Here is a 19,544-nt window from a genome sequence, read left to right on the forward strand (position 1 = left end):
TGTCCGAATCCGAATCCGAACCAATTAAATTGATTCTAGAACCAACGGGTAATCGGGTTCAACCCGAACCAAACCGATGATCTTTGTTAGTGATTGGTTCGGGTATCGATTCTGGGGGTGTAGAACCCGAATCAACCCACGAACTCGATCATATATTAATTAAATAAAAAAATAAAAAAAATATATATGACTTTTCTATTAGACAAAGATTATTCACTGTTAATATATTTGGATTTTAATGAGTTTAGTTTTTAATGTATTTAGTGTTTAACATGTTTGAATTATTTCTATTGATGTTACATGTTTATTTTACTTGTTGAATTTTTAAGATAAAAATTTGGTTTTTTTAAATGAATTTCAAAGTCATCGGGTACCCAATTACCCGAACCGAACCAATCAATTTTTAATCGGTTTAGTTTGATTTGGATACATATATAAAAAAACATAAATTCGAACCAAACCGAACCTATTATATTTTGATTGGTTCGATTCTAAGTTTACCATGAACCCAAACCAAACCGACTCGTACTCATTTCTACTACTTATACAATTTTCATAAGTTTCAATATTTCTCCTCTCACAGACTATTTTTAAAGTTGAATTAGATTTATTCAAATTTAGTATAGTATTAGAAACTATATTGTAATTATTAATAAACTACTAATAGATGACAAATGTTTAATCATGAGCATGAGAAAATGGTATTAGAGTCCCACGTGGAACTCGATTTCACATGTGAAAATATATAGTCTAAATCGATTCAGTGACATTCTATTCTTCAGCACGTAATGCTACAAAAGGCAAAGAAGAACTCAAGTTTATTAAGAATATATAAGTGCTGTTCACATGGTTTCGTTTCATTAAAAATAAAAAAATAATGCATGTGAGATAGTGTTTTAAACTCTTAATTAATGACAGATTCTTATAACCTTTTGGAAACATTTCAGGTGCACCGGGAGTACCGGTGCTCCAATTGTTTTAACCGTTGATCTAAATTATAAAAAATATATATAATATATATTAATTGAAATCAACTATTAAAACAACTGGTGCACCGGTACTCTCCGGTGCACTTGAAATGTTTCCTAACCTTTTTATGTCCAATGTAGTAGCAGTGGCAGCACATGCAATGCTTCATTTGTTCTTTCTTCTGATTGCTTTTCTCTCATCAAAGAGAGAACTCACCAGTAATGTGCATGGATGCAACGCCACATGACTCTCTCTGCTCCCTACCTATAGGCTACGGTGTTCCCTCACAATTCACAAGCAATGAAACTTTGTATCCTGTGAATGTGTACGTGCTTGCATGCATAGAAGCAGTATTATCAAGACTTTCTATACTTACCTAACTCAATTCTAAAAATTAATTCTAATGGTGACCGTTGTTACACACTTATATATTACCTAGAAGCTATTTCTGTGTAAGGAAAACACAAAGATAAGAGGATAGAAACTAAGAGACAGAGACGGAGATTAAATTAAGTTTTTATAGGAAAAGTATAGGTAACCAACAACATTTTTGAACAATGTGTGAACAATGTGAATTAATAGGATTAAAAGAATAAATTAATCTTAAATTTAATTAGTAGCATTAAATTAGGATGTGGTGTATTTTTATTTGATTGGTGGTTGTTCATTTTGTTCAAAATGGTCATTATTTACCTAGCACTCTCCGTTTTTATATTATATTTGGTATAAAATATACATGATTGAAATATGTCTCAAAATCATGTTTAATTTAACATAAATATAAAGTTTGAGGGGTAGATTTGAAATTTTAAAAATCAAATGAAAATATTTTTAAAAAGAAATATTATTAAAATTTCAGTCTTCTTCCTTTTCTGTGTTTCTATTTTTTTGAGGTACTAAAGAGACAAAAATTTTATATCTCAACTAAAATTTTAGTTCCAATCTCAATTACCAAACACAATATTTAATTCCAGTCAATCTCCTAGTCTCAGTCTCAAAAAGCATACAAGGGACGTAAAACTTATAATACAGTCTCTTCATGTCCAAAAATAACAATCTGAAGTATAAACATTTGGAGGTGAAATTAGTGGTCCAACAATATTGGATCAAATAAAATGTAATACTATATTAAAATTAAAATTGAGTAAATCTAACTTAACTTCAAAAGCTAGAAGTCATATTATTGAAAAATATAGGACTTATAATAATCTTCCTATCTTAAAAAAAGAAAGCAAGTAAAACTAACACTGGTATATTTTGCGGTGCATGAATGGTGTTAAATCTATGTAGTTGCATGGTCAAAGTGGCTTAATTAGCTAAAAAGGAACACTAATCCATATGCAGATAAGCCCCATTCAAAGTCCACCAACGTATCGATGACCAGAGGCTACCGAACTCTGATGGCCCAGTGAAAAACAGACTTCATTTTTCAAAGATTCAGAGCAACTACATTGGCGGCCTACATATGACTCTGTCTGATTTTCATACAACTAGTAACTCTCAGATAAGAAAACTAATGGCTTCAATCAACCAATATTTCAAGCTATTTCTCTACAATGAATTGCAGCTTTCATAGAGGGTTTCATATTGCTTTTTCTGGAATTAGAATGGACATATCTTGGACAAGCAAAGAACTATCTTAAACCTTTTAAATAAAATTGTTTTCACTTGCATTTTGAATGTAAAGAAATTTGAGATTTTGTAGTAGAACTTACACTAAACAAAGAAAGCTTACAATTAATAATTCTTGTTCTGAGATGTACTTTTGAAGAAGATTATATTACATAATACAATAATTATGTTTGTGTTCATAGCTTGGTATATATAAATCTAAATAACCCAACTTATCAAAAGATAATCCCACCATAACCTTTGTCCAAAAATGTTATATGATCAAGACATATATACAAGGGGTAGCAAGAATATCTAAAAACTTATCATCATAAGCAAAATCGTACATGGACACACTTCACTGTGGTCCTTGTGTGAGTCTCTGCACCTCATTGTGGTCACCAAGAGTTTCAATGAGAAGAGGTGGAGCATACTGGGCTAGCCCTTGGTGCTCTTCAGAATCTTGGCAGAATGAGAGAACAATTGTTTCAATTGACATCTCCACAACTGCGAAAAAAAGAGTTGCAACAATGTACCCAAGAGCCCAGCATACCTGCATTAAACAAAATGAAAAGCAAAGTGTGTGAAAATCACATTAAATTATATAAGACTTCTCTGTTAGCAACTACTTTCCAGCTCTTGGTCCTTCTAGGTAGCAACTTATCCTGAATTACCATCTTTTAAGCTTTTGCTAAATGATTTTCCATCTACTCACTTAACTATATTTTAGAAAACATACCACAACAGGCAAGAGTGGAGATGATATCTTGTTATGAGCAGAGCTGTACTTGTGTGTATCTAACATGAGGAATGCAAACAAAGCACTTGCAAGGCTGACACATAGTTTTCCAAGGAACAAGATAACATCTCCAATCACGTTAAGACGCCCGATCTTTAGGATGTTATTCATGATCAACTCTGTTGCAATAGATGAAGCACTAAAGAAGCTTTTGCCTGTAATAGCAATCTGCAGAATGCAAGAAAATACTTTAAGTTGAAATTATATTCTAAGCATAAAATTAAGAAACAATCTAGTGAAGCCAGCTTCATTGGAAACATTTTAATGATACAATTAATATGCAAAATTTTCTCTATTAAGGTTGATGATACCACAAATAAAGTGACAAAATTTACCATGATGTAAGCGTTTCGGTTTACTGATTTGATGGTCCACTCAATACACCTGAGAAAACATCTAGAAGATTGGTATGCAGCCTTCCCTATCCAGTTGTCAGGCCAATGATCAGAGACTTTTATTTTGCGACGAATGGATTCAAGCAGAAATCGGATTGATTCTACAAATGACACAATCAGAGAGCCAAGGGCGACAGACCCAAGACTGTAACGCATAAGCCTCTTCATGGAGGAAAAGACTGTAAGAAATGGAATTTCTTGCTGCATTGAAAAATATTAATTATATCAATAACATGTAAATAGGAATTTTGTAAATATCATAACCAAAGTGCTAAAACTAATCCATTCAAATTAACCAAACAAACAAGCTATAGTTGTTTGCAAATTTGAACTGCACTCTAATACTAATATCATGTAGCTGCAAGTTCGTCTCGACCCAAGTACAATGACAATCTAGATAAACCAATCCTTAACCATGCTACACCGACTACTACTACAAATCAGTAACCATTTCTGAGCAAATTGCAAATTATGGTCTTGTTAGGCTTGGACAATACATGTTCAGTATAATAACATTTTTAGTTATTTTGCTTGCAAGAAACCATTATCTTATCCATCGAATATTCAATTAGGATAAGGCATTGTGACTTACAGATGTTTCACCTCGGGCCCAGTAATAAGAGGCAATAGATCCAGCAATTACTGTAGAGGAACATGCTGTGAAAAATTGTGTAACCCAATAACACCCAAATAGGTGAAAAAGGATTGCAACTCCAATATGTGGTGTATAATGAATGCTATATCCACAACAGCGATCACAGTTCACCCGTTTAGCCACAAGATCATATGTGCAGCAGTTAGCGTTGCAGTTATTCTGAACAATCTGGCCAGAGCTGAACAAATGTAGAGCAGCTGAAATCCAGAACATGTAAAACACTGCCAAGATAGCATATGGTACGATTGGGAAAATAATGAGAGCTTGAACTTCTCCAATGACTTTTGCAGCAACCTGTGAGCAAGATTTGCCAAAAATCAATTAAACTGATTGACTAGGATAGTGGAAATACTGCTGCACTGTCATCTCTGACTCTAGTGTTAAACAGACAGACATATTGCTATCAGATATCAACTTAGCAAACAAAACTAGACAAATTATAGTAACTGCATATCGTAAAGCAATTCTTGCCTTCAGGACAGATGTTGCCATAAGGATGCGTCGAACAATAGCAATTGATGTAAGAATTGCAACAGCCATGATAAAGGTCATAAGTATAGCGATAGCACGTAGATGAGTTACTTCCTAAAAAGCAAAATATTGCCATCAGACATATGTAAAGTCAATAATCAAAATCAACATCACAGATCAAAACATGTGTGTGTATATATAAAAGAAAAAAGACATGGAGAAGGACGGGGTTTCAAATATGATGGTACTTACCCTCCCAAATACGTTAGTATAAGCATCATGCTCACCAATGATAGGAGAAATAGCATCATTTCCAATCCATCCAGCTAAACGTGAGGAAGAAAACCAACTCAGTATTTTGTTTATGATTTTTTCCAACAGATAGATACAGATAATTAATTCATGGCTATATATTCAAAACAGAAATATAAGCAAAATTGGTTTCAAATATAAAAAATGTATATTTCTCTGAAAAAACAGATATTTTGTTCAAGAAATACTGAAATAGCCAAACAGAGATCCCACCTTTAAGGTAATAGAACATTGTGACTGATATTATTAGAACATTAAAGAGAACCACTGTAATCCATGGCATTGCAGCAACAAAATGCCGAATCAACATCAGCCAAATCACAGACAGAAAAAGAGGCAAAATTCCTCCACAAACAATCAGCACAGGCCATGCCTTCCCCATATCAGCCATGTATCTCTGCACACACAAAGAATTACAAGTTGACATTCTACAGTACATAACATGATAATAGTCATAATACACATGCATATCTACAAGCATCCACAAATTCAATTCCTAACAATATAACTCTTACATGTCAGCCGATAAATCATACTAATGCATCTATTGCGCATGGTGGTAACATAGGACACACTCTACAATACACACAAAATTGCTAGAAGTCTGATGTAAGTGGTATACAACTATACTTTCCCTGTAAAAATTGCAATCGAAATACTAATAAGAATAGTAGGAAGTGAAAATTCCTAACCTTCAAGACAGCTGACCGAGAATTAATGGATTTGTGAATTGATTTATCAATAACAATGTTTTCATTTATGCTGACTCCACCCATCTGCTGCCAATGCTTCAAAGAAGTATTTGACGGTCGAGCAATAAACTGGCAACTCCAGTAAACTAGGCACAAAATATGTTTTGAGAACCATTAGTTTGAAAATTCTAAATCTATACATCCTCCCCCACTTCTCCACTCCCAACAATTTTTTTCTAAAGAAAGCAAGAACTTTAAAAACAAAGCAATAATAGGGAAAAAAAAAAGAGAGCAAATTCCTCATACAAGAACCATACCCTGCAGCTAAGTCAAGAATTTGAAGTAACACTTCCATACAACCACTTTGGTAAGTATAAAACAAGAACGGTCTTAAACAAAAGTTTGCTCACCATTTACACTAGGAAATATGACAGGATAGCATGGACCTTGAAGTTGAAGAGAGGAGTTTCTCATTTCAGGTGTAAGAAACTCAAAGTAATCATAGTTCCTATTAATCCAGTCTTTCATGGAAAGACGAATATCTCCATCAGGATAATCACACACCCAATTTAGAGAATCATCAGAAGGTATAGGGCACTCAGACAAGCATATAGTGCGTGCATCAACCAGCTTAAATTGGCTATCCTTCAATCCACTCTGATAAACCTGATTAGGATTTTGCCAATATCTAAGCTCCAACTTACTAAGGTTAGGATCTGAATGCTTGTCCCCACACACATTGCCTTTGTAATCCACTCCATAAGTAAGCCTAGCAAACCACAGTGGCAAGTGATCATAAGTTGCACATTGATACCAACAAAAAAAGAGAATAAAACTATGGACTTCAAGCAGCTATACATTCAAGTCCCACTTCTTACTTATAAGTTCCCAAGTAAGCATACAATTACAAAATCAAATTGCATAATTAACACACACATTGTCTTGTATTTGAAGCATGCTAAGCTAAAAATTATTTTAAATAATAAAAAATAGTAAAGTGAAAACACCATGGATTGCTATAAGATAATCCCAGTGAGAAACAGTCAAAGTTCACATTCAAAATCTCAACTTGTCAACAGCATAAAATCCACTTTACAGCTTAACACAAAGCTAAATTAGATAAAGCTGGAAACTTTGACATTATTCTTACCTGAGAGGGTTCCCTTGGTTGAAACCAAAGCTGGAGTTAACAATCATTGCTATCCAAAATGCAATGAAGATGAAAAGAACAGTTATGTCTCTGCATTTCCTGTTGTGGCTAATGATTGCACCCATTTGAGTGACTCCATCACTTGATGGGTATCTTCCTATTACTGCACCCAAAGGACCCCTCATTTTTTTTTCTTCTCAAGCTTTGTTTCTATATCAAGCTACAAACTTTGCTTCGATTTAGCATACAATGGACTCAAGGACAGAGGTGTGTGTTGCAGAAGGATGAAGAAGGAGCGGAGCGGAGCAGAGCAGAACAGAGCAGAGTATGAAACCAGTGTGAAGAAGCAAGTGGGTTTTAGATTTGCTTTATTAATAAAATAAAAGTTTCCTAAAAATATTTATTAAAGATATAAATTTAAGAGATTTTTATAGAAAAAATAAATATTTATATATTTACTATCATTAAAAATATTAAAATATCATCTATCTAATAATTCTTTTATTTATACAAGTAACTATTGATAAAACCATAAAATATTAAATAAAGCATTCTTTGATATTAAGACATAGATCTTCATTCTTCACATCCTAGTTGGGATGTTATTTATTTAGAGAAAGTATAAAGGATTTTAATTTGAGTCGCAAAGGCGGCTATTGATTAGAATACGTTAAAAATTAAGAATTTTCATGATCACTTGCAAGTTGCAAGACATACATAATTATTTATTAGGAATGTTAATGGTTAATATTTTTAGTGAAAAACAATTATAAATATTAATTACTTAATATATTTTTTCTTATTAATTTATTTTTGTAAGAATCCATGTTTTGCGGCTTGTCAAAGAATGTGTCACTTTGGCTTAAGCTACTTTTGCTTTTGCCTGCCTTTTTCTTTTACTTTTAGTATTCGTGACTTACATAAAGATGTTTAAACGTCTTTTTTAAAAATATTTTTTAATAATTAAAATTTAATATATATAATCAATTAAATTTTTTACTCTTCAACTATTGAAACATGATTGACAATATATTTTAACAATAAAAGGAAATGCTAAAAAACCAATTTTTGATTAAGAAATAGAAAAATAATTAATATTAACTTAAATATAAAATAAATAAAAAAAATGGCAATAACCTAGTAAGTTTTCCAGAGAGAAAAGAAGTTGATTCTCATTTGAGAGAGTCCAATACTACAACGCAACTCTTTACTCTTCATATATAGATGAGACAAGAAGTCCATTATTACGAGAACCACATGCTACATACATTACCCGCCACATATAACACCCATAATATTATGTGTATATTAAAATTAATCATTAAAATTAACTATTATTATTATTATAAAATATATATTAAAATATAATTATTAAATTATTCTTTTATTTTAATTCATGACAATAATAAAGAAGTCTTATGACTCATAAATTTAACTCGAATATATAAATTCAGTTATAATTTTAGTTTTTATTATCTTATTTTTATTTATCTTTATCTTATCTTTTTATTTGTTTTTATCTTTTATAGGTTAATTCTCTATATATATTTAGTTTTATCTTTATAGTTTACAATTTCAATCAATCAACAATCAATAAAATTTCTTTATCTTTTTTTTTTCTTTTTTTATTCTTTCATAATTTTATTATCTTTACATGCTCTTTATATTCTTTCCATTTTATTAAATATATTAATAGCTAATTTTATTAATTAATTTTAATGTATAAATAATATTTTTATATATATCCCAAAATGTCACATAATTAAAGCAGTAAATTAAAATTCCTTTGGCAAATTCTGTGACAGGCAATGAGCCAAATTCCTTGAGCCAATATTTTAGCTGTCATATTGCACTTGAATAGCAGTACTGTATAACAGTAATGAGTGCATCAAATCACTAGTAACTTCCACCCATCACATCTTCTTATTATAGCCTTTGCATTATTTTGGTGGGTCTCTCACTCCTCTCATCTATATCAAACTTGATGAGACACCAATCAAGATAGATAGAGAGTTAATTCAATTCATGGCTGGTAGGCTACCTGGTGTTGGAGTGCCCCCTAGAAAGAGATCTTCTTCTTCATCATCATCTTCTTCTTCTTTGTTAGAGCACAACCACTACAATCTTGCCACCTACCGAAGAGTATCATTAGTGGAGGCAAGTGCCTTGGATGAAACTGCTCTTAAGGCCAGACAAAGGCTTCAGAAGAAGCTTGCACAATTCTTTCCTTCTTCCAGGTATACATTAATAGATTCACTTTTCAATATGTAAATTAATCAACTCGTAACCATGAAATTCTTGGTTGGAGATAGATGGAGATTAACTGATCCAAGATTGTATGTAGCCATGTAGGTAGGTAACTGTTTAACTCTTTATTAGTGCCTAACTAAGTGGTTTCCATGTTTAGCTTAGTTTAGGCTTTTGTGTCCTATTATATTAAACGAGAAAAATTTAAAGACTAAGAAAAATTATTTTTTTTATTAATATTTTTAATTTTTTAATTTAATTTATATTTTTAAATATCATTAATTTATTATTAACTAAAAATAATAAATTTTACCACTTCTCTGATGTTTCTTGTATTAATAAACAAGTACTTTAGCTTGTGCAATGTGCACACATAAATACTATATTAAGGTGAAAATTATATTCAAGTGGAAATTCAGGTGTAGCGGACTTTACATAAAGTTAATATTTAAAAATCGTTAAATAATTTAACTGATTTAACTAAATTTTCATCTAACGTCTCTCAAATATTAACTTTCAGTAAAATTAACTTCATTTGAGTTTTCTCCTTATATTCGTTGATAGCCATCTTTGAGATGGATTCAAAATACGGTTCGGATTCCAAATTGACATAAGCACCACTATTTCCACTAATGAGGTTAGGTTGTTATCTTCTTGCAACTATCACTGTTGGTAATAATTACTCTGGGGAATATGCTGCTTGCACATGACCCTGTTTTTTGTCTCTATATTCGTCTAAATTAAAGTGATTAGTAAAAACATGTTTAATTACTTTTAAATTAAAATAATAAAATTTATATATAATAAAAATTATAAATTTAATAATAATATTTTTTATTTTATTATTCTGTCCACTTTTTATTTTAAATGATTTTTTTCATTTGGATAGGATATCATTATGTCCACCATCCAAGATAATAAAACATTTAATTATCTTCCTTTCTAGAATTCATCGAAGTAAAATGCGATACATGTCAAAATATTTTTGGAAAAAAAATTGAAGAATAACTTAACAAACATTAACTTACAAAATTTTATTTTTCTATGGATTAATTACAGTTTACACCACTCAAAATTTGATTATGTAACTTAGTTCTTAAAATTAAAAAATGTGCAAATTAACTCTTTGAATATTTGTTCCTTCTAATTTTAATTTTTTACATATAAATTATATGTAAGTTTTAGTTTAGTCCCCTTAAAATTTTATTTTAATCTTAGTTTATTGTATAAATATTTTTGTCCCTCTAATATTTTATCTAGCTCCGTTTCTGCCTCTAAATGTATGGTTGTTTGAGGCTTGAAGTGTGTGTGTTTGTGAACATGAGACAGGGAAAATGAGAATCCAATAAGAGAAGGAAAAGTGAAGAAAGAAAAGAGAGATGCAGGAATAATAATAGGAAGGAAGCTATTATCAAATGCATGGTTAATGCGTGCTAAGAAGAAAGAGAGAAAAGTGTGTGCAGTGTGCCTAGAAGATTTCCAGCAAGAGAAGCAGATTATGAACCTTTCTTGCTCTCACAAGTTCCACTCTGCATGCCTTCTCCCATGGCTTCAATCCCATCCTCACTGTCCTTATTGTCGAACCCCAGTTGATGCACACCCACATACTCATTAATTAAGCATTCTGTATTGGATGTTACTATTTTTACTTATAAAAGTTTATAGACTTGAATAAATTTCTGATGCATGATGTGGAGGCTCACACTTGAGGAAAAAATTATTAATGTTGTAAGTGTGAGAAGTGTTGAAGTTAGTCCTATATCAAAGAAAGTAAGAAAAAATGAGGAGTTTATAAGATGAGAGACCCATTAACTTAACATCTTAAGATTTTGAGTTGGATGTGGTGTTTTTTCATCTTATGTTCTCTCGCTTGATTCTTTTTCAAAATTTTCCAAAATTTTCTCTTGGAAAGAAAATAAGAGGAAAGAAAATAAAAAGAAAAGTAGAGTTATTTGTATGTTGTTTGGATTAAGAGAAAATTGATGGAAAGAAAATAAAGAGAAAATTTTCTTTTGTTTGGTTTGAAAGAAAAGTAAAAAAAAAGAAAATTATGTTAGAATAAAATTACATTAATATCCTTACTTATATTATATATAAATTATAATTTATTAATTTTACAAGTAAATAATTTTACAAGTAAATAATTATTCATAAATTATATTATTAATCTCTTTAATTATATTTAAGAAAAAAAATGAAATTTGATAGTGCTGTAAAATTAAGAAGAGCACAAGAGATAATTTTTAAATGTAAAAAAAAATAAAATAAAATATTTTGATCTTTTTATTAAATAGAGGATAAATTTGTAATTATATCATTATTTCCTCTTTCTTGATAGTTTTCATCTCCCAATCGAAGAGAAAATTTTTTCGTGGACCCCATTCCACTTTTTTCTTTTCCTCTTCATTTTCTTTGATAAACCAAACAATAAAAAACTTGACTTTTCACCCGTTTTCTTTCCCTGTATTTTCCTTCTCCTTATTTTCGTTTGAACCAAACACTGTGTAAAAAAATATTTGTTTTTTGAGTTTAGGTACTTTTCTTTTATTCTTAGATTACTCTGTTAAATATTGATGTGACATGTTAAATACTGGTGTGACATATTTTGTCATATTAGAAAGCAGGGACGGATTTAAGGGGGGGCAAGTAGTGGCCTTGGCCCCCCCAACAAATTTGAAAAGCTCATATACTATTATAATAGATATTTTATATAGAATAAAATTTAATAATGTAGTAATAGTAAAAAGAGTTATTATTCTTGTTAATGAGTTATAGTTTAAATGGCATAGTCTCTCCATACTCAATTAAGAGGTCGCGGGTTCGAGTCTCTCTATTTTTGATAAAAAATAAAAGAGTTATTATTCTTTATGTAATAGGGTTTAAATTTTTCTACATATATTTATATTATTTGTATTTTTTTTAATTCAAAATTTTTTTTACATTTTTTTCTTAAGATTAATTTTAACATTTATAATCATATAAAAATATTTTAATATTATTTATAATAATATTTTTTTTCTAATTTTATTTAGTTATTTTTTATTTTTTTTTAATTAACTTTTACCCTATTATTACATAAAAATACTTTAATATATTTTAAATTCACGTAACAAAATTGTTAGTGCAATTAACTTATATTATTTTATGTCATATTTCTTAATGATATAAAACATAAAAATATAACTTACCGTCACATAAATACTTAATAAAATAAATTAATTAATAAAATATTTAAAAATACATAATTTTATATTTTATTAGATATAAAATCATAAAAAAATTATAAAAAATTATAAAAATTGAGATAATTCTTTTATTTGATAAGTATTTATTAATTTTTTAAATTAAAAAATTAATTATAATTATATCTATTATCAAATATATAACATTATATTTAATTATATAATATTTTAATTTTCGGCCCCTCCACTCTTAGATTTCTGGATCCGTCCCTGTTAGAAAGATAAATAATATATAATATTCTGAATTTAGATATTTTTTCGGATTAATAGTATTGTTATGAATTCTGGAAACTTCTCGCTTAGACACAGGCTGATATTAAAGAGGCCCGATACCAAATGGGCCAATAATAATTTAAAAAAAGAAGCCCAATATGGTAGCCCATTAAATCTGATGAATTGCGTTGACCGGCTCCGCACTTGAATTAGATGACATCACACGACCAAAAAAAGAATTAGATGACATCAGCACCACGTGTAACAGTTACATTGCTATGATCCGAACATGAAACTAGATCAATTCAACTAAGTAGGTAACTAACTATAAGTTTAGTGACCGAAACAAAGTAACAAACACACTCTAATGATGATGCACTTTCAAGTTTCCACACGTTTCGCCAAAATTTCCCTGTTTCATTTCATGGGTCCGTCAATTCTGTGTTGATTCTTATCAGATATGGGACATCTAAGTGTTATACTTGTAACATTTTTGCTTCTGCAAACCCTCTCGGCTACAACTGATTTCCTCTCTCCGATCTATGGTTTGTGATTCTGACCCTTACTTTACTTTCATCTCTGTTTATTGGGATATTTGGGATTAATGGGTTGAGATTCCTGCAATACTTTTCTTCATTTGGGTCTTCTCAAGTTCAGTTTTTTTCACCCTTGGTTTGATCATATTTAGCTTGAGTTTGTTTTTTTACTTGTTTTGGATGTGGATTGAGTTCAGAGGATGTGTGCAAAGGAGTTGAATGTGGAAAGGGGGCCTGCAAGCCTTCTAAGAACAGCACTTTCTTATATGAATGTGAGTGCAATCCTGGTTGGAAGCAATCTCTCTCTTCCCATACTCAGGTTTTCACCTTTCTTCCTTGCATAGTACCCAATTGTAAGAACTCTCTCTCTCTCACTCTCAATTGTCTAAGTGGTGAACTAGTTGCATTAACACATGGTGGTTTTAGGGTGCATAAAATGCTATGTAGTTAATTTTGTTTCTGGTCATTATTTGGTACCATGTCAATGAGCAACTTTCTAAATTTAACCCAGTTATTATATGAAGCAATTGACTTGCTGCAAAGGATGTAGCTTAGTGGAAGCTTTTACTAACTGGAATGCATTTCTGGTTGAACTTGTTCCTTAGACTAAGATGTTAAACTAATATTTGAAATCAAGGGATTAAATCAATTTTAAGTCTTAATGGATATATATTAAATCAGAAACGTCTTAATCAAATCAGATGATTTTAACTTTTCAACAAGTAGAGCATTGCTAAGAATCAAGATGTGGCCAATCTTTACCCTAGACCCTCACTTCTACTGTTAGCTTTTTGCGATTTTGACTTAGCTGCTCAATTCTAATAATGACTATGAACCTTCCTTGATAACCTTTTTGTAATTGCAGGTACCCTGAACTACTCTTGCATGGAAGCCCCTGCCCCTTCTCCACACAAAGAAAGAAGATCCAATGAATCAGTGTTTGATGGTAACAGACGGAAAAAACTACTGCCATCAAATGTTGCTGTTCAATTTCTTTTCGTGTTTATATCCTTTTTGATCATGTAGCTTGCTTTTGGGTTGATTGTGGAGGTGGGTCATGTAACAAGACATCACCCTTCTCCTACAGTTGCCATTGTGATGCCGGATATTACAATATTCTCAATGCCACTGCCTTCCCTTGTGTCAAACAATGTAAATGTTACAAACCTCACCCATGTTTCATATCATTGGTTTAGAAATGTGGAAAGGTATGATCTAATGTTCACATTTTTCCTAAGGTGCTATTGGCATTGGTTGCTCTAACCTGGGAATTCCAATGACGAACTCATCTACCACAGCACCGCCACCAACATTGTCCGCGAGCGGTAAGAATGAAGCTAAGGTCAATTCTCTCTGGTAAAATCACAAATAGGAGTTGCATAACTTGGCTTTATCAATTGTGATTCAGCTAAAGAAATTTCATGGAAAATCAAACGCTTATTCTAAGTGCTTTCTCATCTGAAATCAGCATTCTAAAGCAACTATTTGCTACATAGTTGTTTAGGCTGCTTACAATTTTGTTGAACCTTGTTGAAATCAGTTATTACCTTCTTGATTTTTTGGGTTTGCAGCTAGCTCAACTCTCCAAGGAAGCTGTATTGGGTTGCTTATGTTGATAATGTTCATGGCTAGTATACAATTGCATTAGGGCTTTTTGTCCTTGATCTTAAGACTTAAGAGTCTCTCATTCTATTTTTGGTCCGTGAACCCTGCATGTTACTGATCACTGAATAATGCCACACAGAGTTCAATCGCATGATTATTGTAATGTTATTGACACGGAAGCTAAGATTATAGGTTATGGAAGTTGCATCTTTCATATCATTTTTGTCTTGTTATTTCATAGTATTTACAAGAAAAAATATTATTATTCCAAACAGATATATTCAGAGCCTTTGCTCATATGTTCCTTCTTGCAAACTTTGTGCATTATATATATTTTTTTCTTTTTGACAGAATTATGATATTGGAAACTAGGTGAGCAAAAACATCAACTCATTGACTTATAATATGTTAGCTCTATAATTTAATCGTGAAATGTTAAAAATTGGGCTCAGAGAAAAAAAAAACCTGCAGTTTTATGATTTTCTTATCTGGGCCTTTGGGCTTTGACCCATTACACACAAAAATTTATCATGTGAAAAAAAAAACCCTCTAAAGGATGTGTATTTTGTTGGTTATAGGATGTTTGGAAAAGTTTTAAAAAAATAAAATATGTTTCAATAATTTCTCATTTATATAACTAGCTTTTTTAAGGATTGAAAATAGGAATTTAATTCTTGTGATACCCTTAGCTTTATCTGAATAGGGACAGGTCCAAATCCCAGGTCATAAAGCTTGAAGGGTGGACTAGAAAACAAAATGAAAACAAAACTTGAAATAGATAAAAATAGAAGTAGTAAAGTGAGTTTGATTAACTAGTTATTGGCAGGCTGGTTTCTTGGAATTATTAGAAGCAGTTTTTTCATTTTTCATTCCCTATTCCTAATGATAGTACCCTAGTATTTAATGAGGTTGGTGGCTTCCATCTGGATTGTGACATGATCTTCATTTTTACATCACATAAATCTTCTCTTTATTCTCTCTCCAATGTCCTTGTCTCTGTCCCATCTTCTTCCTTCCCCTCGGAATTGAAAGCAAAACACACTCCTCCGCCTCCATTCCTTTCACCTTCTTTCTTTTCTCCATGATTTTATGTATCTACATCTGTCACTCCCAAGTCTCAACTTGTGCATGTGCTATAATGTATCATCACCTTGTATTCCAAACTTTTCTAGTTATATCATATCTTTGCAGTATTAGATCTTGGCGATTTTGTTCATGCCATTATTAAAATCATGCTCATCTCATCTTACTTAAATTTGTCTTTATTCTTTAACCTACTACAATCATATACTAATAAATTTTCGACCCAGGAAATACAATTATTGTTCCTTTAACACGTACTAAGGGTGAAAATGACATGTCAAGTTTTCAATAACACCGACCACTTAATCTACCATATAAATACATACTAGTTCAGCTCTTATAAATATGAATATTATTTACAAAAAAACTTTTTAAATTTACTCTTTGATACAAGCTTGTTAGAAATAGTATTTTCCTAACCAAAATAATGCTCACTGTGGATAGTGGTAGCATGAGTTGAATTAGTGTCCTTTTCCAACACTGATTTCAATCATTCAGTCCCTCAATCAAACCATCATCAAAGGTCGCACAAATTAAAAGTTTCCCGGAAGAAAAAGAAATTAAGAACTTGCCAGTCCTATAATAATCCCATCCCCAGGTAGCTACTGAAGCTAACCTAAGCTAATGGATCAGAGCTATTTGTGTCACATCTCATAAATTAAAATTAAATGTTAAATTAAATATATCCCTCGAAAAAGAGCAAAAAACTGCCAATTCCATTTATCTTCCTCCACCAGCACTAGGCAGATCGAGTATCCAACGTTATTATTGAGAGAGGTGTCATGCATATTTGCGGTATTTATTCGAATTTAATTGAAAAATTATGGATATAGATTTGTAAAGTTATTGGATCAGATTCGATCTGCAAACTTATAAGATTGGATTGTAGATTTTATTCATATATATGTAATAATAAATAAATAAATAAATATTTTTTTATATTTTATTTCAATTAATAATTATCATATATGTTGTATTATTTTAAATTTATTATTTAAAAAAAAATATGTTTAATATTATTTTAAAAGTAAACATATTTAAAATAGTAGAAAAAAATTTTATTATTTTTCTTAATAAAATAATTTTTTTAAAAAATATTTTTGTATTTTGCGGATATATCTGATATCGATCCGATCTGATCTGCAAATGTGCGGATCGGATAATCGAATCCAATCTTAAAAATTGCGGATATTGAATTCGATCCGATAATTTTAGTGTGGATGATTTTAGGGTGTGTTTGGAAACCCGTTGGAAGGGAAGAAGTACGTTTAAATTTCTTGAAAGCTTCAACTTTTGGTTTGGCAAAATTTTTTTCTCATGAACGCAGAAATGATTTTGCTACCAAAACCACGTTTACAAGAAGCAACTATTTGTAGCTTCTGCGTTTTCCTAACGGGCTTTTAGCCATGGATACTAATCATTTATTTATCTTTTACCAATTTTATCTTTTATGTATGTTATTGTATTATTTATACAATTCTTGTTATTTTTATTTATATGAACTCTATTTTTTATTATTTATTATTTATATTTTTTTCAATTGTTTGTTTGACATTATACACTTTTATAATTGTGATTTTTGTGTATTATGTTTGTTATTATCTTTTTATAATACGATTTATTAATTCTATTAGGTAAAATAAATTAAACAAAAAATTAACTGTAAATAATAATAATAGTAAGAAATTATAGTATACTAAAAAAAAGTACTAAAAATACTAAAAATATACTATATAAAAAGATTATCAAGAACTTTTATATTATTTTTATTTTTATTTAAAAATATATTTTATCTATTTTTATATGTTATTTTTATTTTAGGAAGTAAATATTAATTTTATTATAAAATTAACTAATAAGATCTATTTAAATATCTCAATTAAAATAATAGAATAATATAAAAAATTATTTAGATTAATGTCCATTTTAGTAATTTTTTATTTAAAAGTGATTTTGATTCGTGCAAGCCAAACAACATTTATTTTACTATAATCAATTTTGATACAAAAATTACCAAACATAAATCACTTTAACACAAACTTACTTTTTATTAAAATCAAGTTTGCAAAATCAATTTTATGCAAACTCCAGTTTACAAACTGTAATCCAAACACACACTTAGTCATATCCGATCCCAGTTCACCTTTAATTATTATTGTTAAGCGTGGTATTTTTTCGAGATATTTATTACATACAAATATTAAATTTTGTTAATATAATATTCTTATCAAATATTTTAAAATAATTATTAGTAAAATTCTAATTATAATAGTAACACGTATTTGCGGATCGGATCATCGAATCCAAACTTAAAAATTGCAGATATTAAATCCGATTCGATAATTTTAATGCAGATGATTTTAGTCATATTCGATCCCATTCACCCCTAGTTATTATTGTTAAGCGTGGTAATTGTTTGAGATATTTATTACATATAAATATTAAATTTTGTTATATAATATTCTTATCAAATATTTTAAAATAATTATTAGTAAAATTGTAATTATAATAGTAACACGTACAGGAGGATGTATTACTCTGCTTAACAGGATTGTGCTCCTTTGACTCTTCGCTTCACAAAAACAAAAATAATACCTATTTAAGTCGAATTCACCAAGGATCGAACTCTTGACCTTTCGGATCTAGAGCTCTAATACCATGTCATAATACCACTCATCCCAAAAGCTTTAGTGAATAGAAAAGGGTAACACTAATAATTATATCTCTAATACTCCTTAAACCTCTATTATATTCACATGTATGTTGATACTCAATGCATGATAGTTAAAAAATGAAACAATATTATACGATGCCATTTTATTATGTGTCACGATTGTTGTATAGTATCTTTCTCCACGTAGGGTTTTTTTCCCTTCTTCCATTAGTTTAGCAAGTATAAAGATGGATCGTGAAAGAAGTTGTCGTTAGAAAAAGTTAATTTGTTACCTTAAACGTAAAAAATAAACAATAAAAATATTTATTTAATTTTTGATATCCTCTTGAAGAACCAACTCCATTCTTCATTGTCCCACAAGGACAATAGAGTTGTTCTTCATTTATATGTACACATCCAACTTAAAATGAAGATGGATAATCGTACTCCCTTGGCATTTTCCCTTATTTTTTTCACAACTAAACCAAAGTTAAGGTTGTAAATTTTATTTGGTCCATGTAAGTTTAGATAATGAGTAACATGAAGCCCAGGATGGGCGTAAAAAATTGTGTGATTGATAATATGTATCATGTTTAAGTCAAAATTAAGTGACCCTCAATATATATATATATATATGCTCTTGGGTTGGGTGGTATTAATTAAGGTGGAAATTCAGGTGCAGTCGACTTCACGTCTTCACTATTAATTAAATATGTCCAAAAGAAAAATGATTCTTATCGTCTTCGTATTAAATTTAGTTTAGTAGAGCTTTTACTTTTTAAAAGTAACTTATAAAAATTATTTTTTAAAAAATAACTTTTTATAAACTACAGTAATTACGTTTGATAAAATCAAACTAAATATGACTTTTGAAAAATATAAGTACCATAATTGTATTTGCTAAAATCATT

The 19,544-nt window shown here is 30.1% G+C and overlaps 3 protein-coding genes across 3 annotated transcripts; 2 read left to right on the top strand and 1 right to left on the bottom strand.

The window, feature by feature from the left end:
* Positions 1-2,683: 2,683 nt before the first annotated feature.
* LOC107618626 (choline transporter protein 1) lies at positions 2,684-7,446 on the bottom strand. Its single transcript, XM_016320736.3, has 10 exons — positions 7,055-7,446; positions 6,315-6,673; positions 5,905-6,050; positions 5,426-5,609; positions 5,153-5,226; positions 4,901-5,014; positions 4,367-4,723; positions 3,715-3,975; positions 3,320-3,547; positions 2,684-3,133 (listed from the first exon to the last, which is right to left on the bottom strand). Exons 1-10 carry the CDS (start codon positions 7,237-7,239, stop codon positions 2,939-2,941), a joined length of 2,103 nt encoding a protein of 700 aa, XP_016176222.1. The 5' UTR covers positions 7,240-7,446; the 3' UTR covers positions 2,684-2,938.
* Positions 7,447-8,933: 1,487 nt separating this feature from the next.
* On the top strand, positions 8,934-11,033 carry LOC107624711 (uncharacterized). The gene is made up of 2 exons (XM_088498005.1): positions 8,934-9,291; positions 10,631-11,033. The coding sequence occupies exons 1-2, from the start codon at positions 9,080-9,082 to the stop codon at positions 10,914-10,916; spliced, it is 498 nt and encodes a 165-aa protein (XP_088354131.1). The 5' UTR covers positions 8,934-9,079; the 3' UTR covers positions 10,917-11,033.
* Positions 11,034-13,078: 2,045 nt separating this feature from the next.
* On the top strand, positions 13,079-15,250 carry LOC107619584 (uncharacterized). The gene is made up of 6 exons (XM_016321875.3): positions 13,079-13,301; positions 13,490-13,645; positions 14,158-14,238; positions 14,319-14,444; positions 14,531-14,617; positions 14,864-15,250. The coding sequence occupies exons 1-6, from the start codon at positions 13,217-13,219 to the stop codon at positions 14,938-14,940; spliced, it is 612 nt and encodes a 203-aa protein (XP_016177361.1). The 5' UTR covers positions 13,079-13,216; the 3' UTR covers positions 14,941-15,250.
* Positions 15,251-19,544: the final 4,294 nt, after the last annotated feature.

The sequence above is a fragment of the Arachis ipaensis genome, chromosome B9 (assembly GCF_059453495.1).
Source record: "Arachis ipaensis isolate K30076 ecotype BB chromosome B9, ASM5945349v1, whole genome shotgun sequence".
In the NCBI taxonomy this organism is placed as follows: domain Eukaryota; kingdom Viridiplantae; phylum Streptophyta; class Magnoliopsida; order Fabales; family Fabaceae; genus Arachis; species Arachis ipaensis.

Excerpts from the sequence above, each read along its gene's own strand:
- LOC107618626 (XM_016320736.3), bottom strand. The coding sequence starts at position 7,239 with ATGAGGGGTCCTTTGGGTGCAGTAATAGGAAGATACCCATCAAGTGAT. Across the intron at positions 5,610-5,904 it reads CTCGGTCAGCTGTCTTGAAG|AGATACATGGCTGATATGGG; the intron begins GTTAGGAATTTT and ends TTGTGTGTGCAG. Across the intron at positions 4,724-4,900 it reads TGGCAACATCTGTCCTGAAG|GTTGCTGCAAAAGTCATTGG; the intron begins GCAAGAATTGCT and ends TCTTGCTCACAG.
- LOC107624711 (XM_088498005.1), top strand. The coding sequence starts at position 9,080 with ATGGCTGGTAGGCTACCTGGTGTTGGAGTGCCCCCTAGAAAGAGATCT. Across the intron at positions 9,292-10,630 it reads CAATTCTTTCCTTCTTCCAG|GGAAAATGAGAATCCAATAA; the intron begins GTATACATTAAT and ends AACATGAGACAG.
- LOC107619584 (XM_016321875.3), top strand. The coding sequence starts at position 13,217 with ATGGGACATCTAAGTGTTATACTTGTAACATTTTTGCTTCTGCAAACC. Across the intron at positions 13,302-13,489 it reads TTTCCTCTCTCCGATCTATG|AGGATGTGTGCAAAGGAGTT; the intron begins GTTTGTGATTCT and ends GATTGAGTTCAG. Across the intron at positions 14,239-14,318 it reads CAATGAATCAGTGTTTGATG|CTTGCTTTTGGGTTGATTGT; the intron begins GTAACAGACGGA and ends TTGATCATGTAG.